Source organism: Oncorhynchus mykiss, chromosome 18 (genome assembly GCF_057628025.1).
Source record: "Oncorhynchus mykiss isolate SJ-2025 chromosome 18, ASM5762802v1, whole genome shotgun sequence".
In the NCBI taxonomy this organism is placed as follows: Eukaryota; Metazoa; Chordata; class Actinopteri; order Salmoniformes; family Salmonidae; genus Oncorhynchus; species Oncorhynchus mykiss.
In genome coordinates, this window is record NC_143039.1 from 19,829,352 (window position 1) to 19,838,401 (window position 9,050).

A 9,050-nucleotide genomic window follows, 5' to 3' on the forward strand; every position below is an offset into this window, starting at 1 on the left:
CAGCAGCATATGTGAAGTGTGAACGTGAATTGTTTTGCACTGACTCCCTTGCACTGGCTCTACGCACACTCACTATACTCTACCCACATGTTCACATACTAGACTGACACTCCAACTCACTCACACACACACACACACACACTATGTCTATGTGTGTGTGGCGTCAAAATGCATGTGTGTGTGTGTGTGTGTGTGTGTGTGTGTGTGTGTGTGTGTGTGTGTGTGTGTGTGTGTGTGTGTGTGAGTGAGTTGGAGTGTCAGTCTAGTATGTGAACATGTGGGTAGAGTATAGTGAGTGTGCGTAGAGCCAGTGCAAGGGAGTCAGTGCAAAACAATTAAGATAAATAAATAAATAACGAAGGGGTCAATGTAAATAGTCTGGGAAGCCATTTGATTAACTGTTCAGCAGTCGTATGGCTTGGGGGTAGAAGCTGTTCAGGAGCCTTTTGGTCAGACTTGGCGCTCCGCTACCGCTTGCCGTGTGGTAGTAGAGAGAACAGTCTATACCTTAGGTGGTTGGAGTCTTTGACTATTACTAGGGCCTTCCTCTGACACCGCCTGGTATAGAGGTCCAGGATGGCAGGGAGTTCGGCCCCAGTGAGGTACTGGGCCTTATGCACTTCCCTCTGTAGTGCCTTGCAGTCGGATGCCGAGCAGTTGCTATAACAAGAGGGGATGCAGCCAGTCAAGATGCCCTCAGATCCTCTTTAAGGATCTGAGGGCCCATGCCAAATATTTTCGGCCTCCTGAGGGGGAAGAGGCATTGTTGTGGCCTCTTCACAACTGTGTTGGTGTGTTTGGACCATGATAGGTCCTTAGTGATGTGGACACCGAGGAACTTGAAGCTCTCGACCCGCTCCACTACAGCCCCGTCGATGTGAATGGGGCGTGTTCGGCCCTTAATTTCATGTAGTCCACGATAAGCTCCTTTGTCTTGCCCACATTGCCAGGTCTCTGACCACCTCCCTATAGGCTGTCTCACCGTCGTCGGTGATTAGACCTACCACCGTTGCGTCGTCGGCAATCTTAATGATGGTGTTGGAGTTATGCACGGCCACACAGTCATGGATGAACAGGGATTTACAGGAGGCGACTGAGCACGCACCCCAGACCCTCGTGTTGAGAGTCAGTGTGGTGGATGTATTGTTGCCTACCCTCACATCCTAGGGGCGACCCGTCAGGAAGACCAGCATCCAGTTGCAGAGGTAGGTGTTCAGTCCCAGGGTCCTTAGTTTAGTGGTGAGCTAGGAGGGAAATATGGTGTTGAACGCTGAGCTGTTGTCAATAAACAGCATTCTCACGTAGGTGTTCCTTTTGTCCAAGTGGGAAAGGGCAGTGTGGAGTGCAATAGAGATTGCGTTATCTGTGGATCTGTTGGGGCGGTATGTGAATTGGAGTGAGTCCAGGGTTTCCTGGATGGTGGTATTGATATGGGCCATGACCAGCCTTTCAAAGCATTTCAGGGCTACGGATGTGAGTGCTACGGGCCTGGTGTTCTTAGGCACAGGGACTATGGTGGTTTGCTTGAAACGTGTACGTAAAACCCTCACAAACTTTTACAGATGCACAATTGAGAGCATCCTGTCGGGCTGTATCGCCGCCTGCTTTGGCAACTGCACTGCCCGCAACCGCAGGGCTCTCCAGAGGGTGGTGCAGTCTGTCCAACACATCACCGGGGGAAGCTACCTGCTCTCCAGGACACCTACAGCACCCGATGTCATAGGAAGGCCAAAAAAGATAATCAAGGACAACAACCAACCGAGCCACTGCCTGTTCACACCGCTATCATCCAGAAGGCGAGGTCAGTACAGGTGCATCAAAGCTGAGAACGAGAGACTGAAAAACAGCTTCTATCTCAAGGCAATCAGACTGTTAAACAGCAATCACTAGCACATTAGAGGCTGCTGCCCTATATACATAGACTTGAAATCACTGGCCACTTTAATAATGGAACACTTGTCACATTAATAATGTTTACATATCTTGCATTACTCATCTCATATGTATATACTGTATTCTATCCTATTCTACTGTATCTTAGTCTATGCCGCTCTGACATTGCTTGTCCAAATATTTATATATTCTTAATTCCATTCCTTTACTTTAGATCCTGTTATTGTTAGATATTACTGCACTGTTAGAGCTAGAAACACAAGCGTTTCGCTACACCCGCAATAACATCTGCTAAACACGTGTATGTGACAAATACATTTTGATTTGATTTAATACAAACGGGGTCAGACAGAGGTTGAAAATGTCAGTGAAGTATGTGTCCTGGTAATCCGTCTAGCCCTGCAGCCTTGTGAATGTTAACTTGTTTAACATTTTACTGCAGTGGGCTAAATCAAGGCTACCTGTCGCCCCAACACAGTGACCATGTATGTATGGTCACTTGGTTCCGGTCTACTTAATTAACGGGTGTCTCCCATAGACACCAATGCAATAGCAGGTGGGTCTGGTTTACTTAGTTCATTTGCTTTTATTGAACTAGGAAAAAACGAGCGGGGTATCTTGCCTCCTCTTCAGTCTCTGGCTTGACTAGGACTTTTATTGTGAAGACCAAAGGACATAAAAGACCCGGAAGTTATTCTCCGCGGTCGCGCTATGATTGAATCTGAGAAGCACAGAAGATGAGGAGGGAGAACATGTCCGAGACCCCTACCGAAGCGGGAAAGGAGATGCCGACAAAAAAGCAGAAGCTGAGCAGTGATGAAAACAGTAATCCCGATCTCTCTGCAGATGAGAATGTAAATTCGGTTTTGTTCTGTTTGTATCGGCGCGGACATGAAATATGGTTAGCTAGCTAAGTAGCTAATGTTAGCCTAACTTTTCATAGCTAGCAAGCTAACTAGCAAGCGACTGGTAGTTGATTTTGGAGTTCGTGATGATAGCTGGGCCTTTCCCTTTGTTTCAACTAGGCCTAGATTTTTATTTCTTTAGCTATAGATACCTAGTTAACGTTAGTTGTGGTTATTTCCCTTTCAAACATTCCAGAACAGGAAATAAGAAAATTATCATTCAACGAGCAAGGGATTCGAGGCAACACTGCAAAGGGCCTCCACCTAAAATAGCTAGCTGGCTAGTTATGCTCTCTAGGTAGTGTTAGCTATCAAGCTATGGACCCTTCTGGTATTGTCCAAGTAGATAATCATCAGCCAGTTGTCAGTTTAGTTTTTCTAGTCTATCTCAAGCCCCTCATGGTAGGCCATCCCACTTCTGACACCAGTGTAGTCGAAAACAGGGGGTGCAGAACATCCATTGCAGGTTGCAAACGCATCAACCACAACCATCTCATGTTGCTATAATTTGTGTTTGTAGGATGATGCTGTCAGCGTTGAGAGTGGGACCAATGTGGAGCGTCCAGACACACCCACCAACACAGCCAACGCTCCAGGCAGGAAGAGCTGGGGCAAGGGCAAGTGGAAATCAAAGAAGTGCAAATATTCCTTCAAGTGCGTCAACAGCCTCAGGGTGAGCCCATCTTATCAATAATATTTCCAATCATTTCCAACTGCAGACATGTCACATCTTATCAATAGGCCTAATTTTGATTCCAGAAATGTCATAATCTCAACCTTGGACTTGGCATGCCTGTTATAAGTATGTGTGAACTGTGCTGTTTATATGATACTGTGTGAGTTGTAAACAGCTGAATGAAGATGTTCTAATGTTACGGGTGGGCTCTGAACCCAGGTCTCCCACAGCAGAAACCAATGTCTTGACCATTAGACCAAGAGGGAATTCCCACTTGGGCCGAGGTTAACACTGATTTTGAAGTCGCAGGGCCACCTCATCACCTTGACCATGAGCTCAACTCATAATTAACTTGTTCTTTACACAGGAGGACCATGGCCAGCCATTATTTGGGGTCCAGTTCAACTGGCACAGTAAAGAAGGAGACCCACTGGTGTTTGCTACAGTTGGGAGCAACAGAGTAAGTATCTTTGGCATCACATAAACCATGTGGAAAGTGTAATAGCCAACACATGTAAAATACAGACTCATGTGCCACCTGTCACTGCTGACTATGTGATGTCCTTAATTTACCAGGTAACCCTGTACGAGTGCCATTCCCAAGGAGAGATCCGACTCCTGCAGTCATACGTGGATGCCGATGCAGATGAGAACTTCTACACCTGCGCCTGGACCTTTGACACCAGTACAAGCCATCCCCTCCTGGCCGTGGCGGGGTCACGTGGCATCATTCGGGTGATCAACCACATCACCATGCAGTGTATCAAGGTGGGTCAATTTCCAAGTAGTTGTATCCGATACACCAGGGATGGAATTTACATTTGTGCATAAGGGAGGGATTAGTTGTGCCATCTCTGAATAGTTTTGTTGTTTTTTAATGCAGCACTATGTTGGTCACGGGAACGCCATCAACGAGCTCAAGTTCCACCCCAGAGACCCCAACCTCCTGCTATCCGTCAGCAAAGGTAGAACAACTAGACACCATAGCTAGGACTTCATATTTTCTCGACTGACCTGACTTTTTGAGAACTAAACGATTTACATTTAGGAATGATTTCTAATCTGTATGTATTTACATCATTAACAGAATGACTTGACATAAAATGGACTGTGTGAATATCTCATCAGCTTTGTGTTTTGCCTTTAGACCACGCCCTTCGTCTGTGGAACATCCAAACAGACACACTGGTGGCCATCTTTGGAGGTGTAGAGGGACATAGAGATGAGGTCCTCAGTGCAGTGAGTACACGACACGACCATCTCTTATTGGCTTTCTTGATCAATAGGAGTCAGGGATTTCTATGTGTATGTGACCATTGAAAATGGCGATACAATATGGAACACACACAAAAAAGGAAATGAGAGATGAATGATATAATAATGAAAAATGTCTCTGCGCCAGGACTTTGACCTGCTTGGTGAGAAGATCATGTCGTGTGGAATGGACCACTCTCTGAAGCTCTGGACGATCAACTCAGAGAGGATGCAGAAAGCCATTCACGGGTCCTATGAATACAACCCTTCCAAGACAAACAGGTGAACATATTGGTTGTGGGCAACAAACGTACGTGTATTCCCATTTATATATTTCAGTCATTCAGCAGACTTTTATACACAACACAGCACGTTCAAATAACAGGGCTGAACAATTGCATATTAGGAAAATAGTACAGTGTTGTCAGAATCTCAAAATCTTTTATTTAACCTTTATTTAACTAGGCAAGTCAGTTAAGAACAAATTCTTGTTTACAATGACGGTGTAGGAACAGTGGGTTAACTGCCTTGTTCGGGGGCAGAACGACAGATTTTTACCTTGTCAACTCGGGGATTCGATCTAGCACCCTTTCGGTTACTGGCCCAACACTCTAGCCACTAGGCTACCTGATGCCCCGAACTGTTGATTTTCAACTTGAAAATGTTTGCTCCTATAACCGATGATTCTGTCTTCTTACAGGCCATGGGTCTCTCAGAAGATCCACTTCCCTGACTTCTCTACCAGAGACATCCACAGGAACTATGTGGACTGCGTACGCTGGCTGGGAGATCTGATTTTATCCAAGGTAAGACTGTGAGAATCTTTTTGTTCAAACATTCTGTTATTAGGTTGTGGATCCCATTGTGACCCTCATAACCCGACTCCTTTGGTCTGTTCCTCCCCTGACCTGACCAGTCGTGTGAGAACGCTATCGTGTGTTGGAAACCAGGGAAGATGGAGGACGATATTGACCGCATCAAACCAAACGAGTCCAACGTGACAATCCTGGGTCGCTTCGACTACAGCCAGTGTGACATCTGGTACATGCGTTTCTCCATGGACTTCTGGCAGAAGGTAGAGATGATATTTCCCCTTCCGTTGTCTGTGGCTTTGTGGAATCCCTTATCTGCTAATGTTCATCCCAGTATTGTAAACAAACAGTGGTTTGGTGTCGGAACTTTCTAACTAAATAGATGCAAGTTTGTTGTTTAACATTAAACAGAAAGTATAGTATTGTCTCCACGTAGGAAGTTGTTTGACTATTGAAGTAACACGTGTCTTGTCCTACAGATGTTGGCTCTGGGAAACCAAGTGGGGAAACTGTACGTGTGGGACCTTGAGGTAGAGGACCCCCACAAAGCAAAGTAAGAGTCCGTAGGGAAACTGTACGTGTGGGACCTTGAGGTAGAGGACCCCCACAAAGCAAAGTAAGAGTCTGTAGGGAAACTGTACGTGTGGGACCTTGAGGTAGAGGACCCCCACAAAGCAAAGTTAGAGTCCGTAGGGAAACTGTACGTGTGGGACCTTGAAGTAGAGGACCCCCACAAAGCAAAGTTAGAGTCCGTAGGGAAACTGTACGTGTGGGACCTTGAAGTAGAGGACCCCCACAAAGCAAAGTTAGAGTCCGTAGGGAAACTGTACGTGTGGAGGTGTTGGGGAAGCTACTCAGAAGATTTAGTTGACCAAGCTACCAATTACTTCACACTGGAAGAAGTTAAGCTACACTAAATAATGTTTATTTTGAAACTAGTTACTTTCACAAACTACTTTGTGAAAGATCATCAATACATTATGTTAACAATCTGTCATTTATCCTAATTATATAGGGTAACATTTGTATTTTTGCCTAAATAGACATATCCAAACCTAATCATTTTTCATGGTCATAAACAGTAACTGGTAATGTTGTATAGTTTAGAAAGGTCTGGAACTAGCCTTTCTGGTAAATGTTGTTATAACTTTCCGAGGTGTACTCTCTTTTTAGAACACAAGTACATGGTACAAATATGAACAAACAAATTCTAAACGACTTAGTATAAGACTTCCCACTTCTTAACCGTGAAATAAATATGATCTAAATGTCCACTGAGCAGCACAGAGACACCATTCACATGGGTGCAGACTCGTTACAACTTCTGTCTGTGACCAAGAGAACGCAGTCTTTCAATTCTATGAAATTATTTAGTGTTTTATTTATTTTGAAAGCTCTAAATCCGTCTGAGAATTTCACAGCGAGATGAAACCACAACGGCTGGACTCAGACTGTCATATGCCATTTCCCAGGCTCACTTGTTCAGAGGAAATCGATTCTTTGTCTGGATTGGCCAGAGAATGTGACACATCACTCCCTATGAACATGAAGTGTCACGTTTCAGACCCCACAAGTCCGCGCCGCTGAGAGAGTGGAAACAGAGAGCAGACAAAATGGGTCTTTGTGCCACTTTAAGGTACAGGACACTATGGCGTTCAGAGGGCTTTGTACACCAAAATGTCGGTCAGAACCAGTCCAGAACCGCTCAGTCCCCCCATACAGGGGACTTAACATCTAAGAGGTTTTAAACAAAATGTTTCAAATGAGAATTAGACGGGTCTGATGCTGAGAAAGGACATGTTTGCCTACTTTACCCATATTAAATTTTTTACAAAAGAAATTGCTAAAAAGTTCACTTCTGAAAACACCAAGAATTGAAAGGACCCGGAAAGGACCCAATACACCTCAGCTAAGCAGTGGTCAATGCCTAGATGGTAGACTGCCTGAGAGAAGTGAAGGCCAGTAGAGCACCACTCTCCTTGTTATGTATCATATTCCAGGGCTGTGACAGAGACCTCACAGAATAATGAGACAGATATTTCAGGGGATGTATAAATGTGAAGCATCCGCTTGGCGTTTCCATTCACTACCAAATATGGTAGTGAGAGAAAGCCAAGTGGCCGGCAGAGGGAGATGCTGTAGCAAGATGGATTTTGTCCGACATTCTGCAAATGTGTCGTTTTCAACAGTTTGTCCTCAATACAGTTCTGTTCCCAAAGCTGCAGTCTGTTACGAACAGAGTGGACTACATTTTAAAGACTTTACCCTTTGCTAAAGTAAAAAAAAAAAAGGCATTGTTTAAAAGGAGTGCAAAGGCAAATTGAGATATTGCACATGTGCACTTCAAAGTAGGCGTTCACTAACAGCGATATGCAAATATATACTACAACGCGCCAATAGGATCTCGCAAGCTCATGCTTGGCCCTGCCCAGCCCCTTGCTTGGCCCTGCCCAGCCCCTTGCTTGGCCCTGCCCAGCCCCTTGCTTGGCCCTGCCCAGCCCCTTGCTTGGCCCTGCCCAGCCCCTTGCTTGGCTCTGCCCAGCCCCTTGCTTGGCCCTGCCCAGCCCCTTGCTTGGCCCTGCCCAGCCCCTTGCTTGGCCCTGCCCAGCCCCTTGCTTGGCTCTGCACCACTGACTCATTTGTTCTCATTTGAAATGACGGGCGGTGGTCTCTTAGTTTAGTTATAACAATCTTCGGAGACACTGTCTTTCTGTTTCACCAAATACATTCTAACCTGGCTCTCTGTTTCAGGTGCACCATCCTCACCCTCCCAAGATGCACCTCTGCCATCAGACAGACCAGCTTCAGCCGTGACAGCAGTATCCTGATTGCAGTCTGTGACGACGCCTCTATCTGGCGCTGGGACCGCCTGCGATGAAGACAACATTGGCAACGAGCAACCTATTCTATTATGACGGACCAGTCACTTTGCTGTCAAGAACCAGAAACATTTTCCAGGTACACGTTTTCTGTGTATAGTCTGCATCAGATCTGTCCAATGGAGGTGTTGTTTAACATCTCAGGAACCACTCCCAACATAACGGTGCTACAGGTCTGCACAGAAAAGTGTGTCTGGAACCCACCAATTATTTCCCTTTTTGTTTCCCTTCTCCGGGTTATACTTATACCAGCCCATCCTTATTAAATCCATGAGGGGGATGAAAAGGTGCGCAATTTGGGGAGAAGGGTGGAGAATCAGACTACAACCCTGGAGCCCTTCAAGCTTTCTCCCCCCCTTCTTGCTATTTAGTTCCCCTTTGCTTACTATTCACTTTTTAATGGGCTTTAATAAATGCTATTTTTCTAAAGGCTTCTTGTCTCATTCCGAGGTACTGAAGCCTCTAAGTAAATATATGGTCCGCTAAGCCCAGGCCATCTGAATGCATGGAGAACATGAGTAGCGGGACAGTTTGGGTGTTAGCCTTTTCGTTAACTGCCCCTAAAGTGCATCTCATGCACTAGCAATGAACGTTTTCAACATGAAAATAAATGAAGCATCTAGGATCCGCT

General features: G+C 45.5%; 1 protein-coding gene across 1 annotated transcript; it reads left to right on the plus strand.

Annotated features, from left to right (window-relative positions):
* Positions 1–2,616: 2,616 nt before the first annotated feature.
* On the plus strand, positions 2,617–8,848 carry LOC110511883 (polycomb protein eed). The gene is made up of 11 exons (XM_090207669.1): positions 2,617–2,747; positions 3,319–3,471; positions 3,842–3,934; positions 4,051–4,242; positions 4,358–4,439; positions 4,622–4,713; positions 4,877–5,010; positions 5,429–5,534; positions 5,645–5,803; positions 6,020–6,093; positions 8,292–8,848. The coding sequence occupies exons 1-11, from the start codon at positions 2,631–2,633 to the stop codon at positions 8,416–8,418; spliced, it is 1,329 nt and encodes a 442-aa protein (XP_090063795.1). The 5' UTR covers positions 2,617–2,630; the 3' UTR covers positions 8,419–8,848.
* The last annotated feature ends 202 nt before the right edge of the window (positions 8,849–9,050 follow it).

What these genes read in the sequence shown, in the direction of transcription:
- LOC110511883 (XM_090207669.1), top strand. Translation starts at nt 2,631, where the DNA reads ATGAGGAGGGAGAACATGTCCGAGACCCCTACCGAAGCGGGAAAGGAG. An exon ending in ATCTCTCTGCAGATGAGAAT is followed by an intron (nt 2,748 to 3,318) that starts GTAAATTCGGTT and finishes TTGTGTTTGTAG; the next exon opens with GATGATGCTGTCAGCGTTGA. An exon ending in AGTGCGTCAACAGCCTCAGG is followed by an intron (nt 3,472 to 3,841) that starts GTGAGCCCATCT and finishes TTCTTTACACAG; the next exon opens with GAGGACCATGGCCAGCCATT.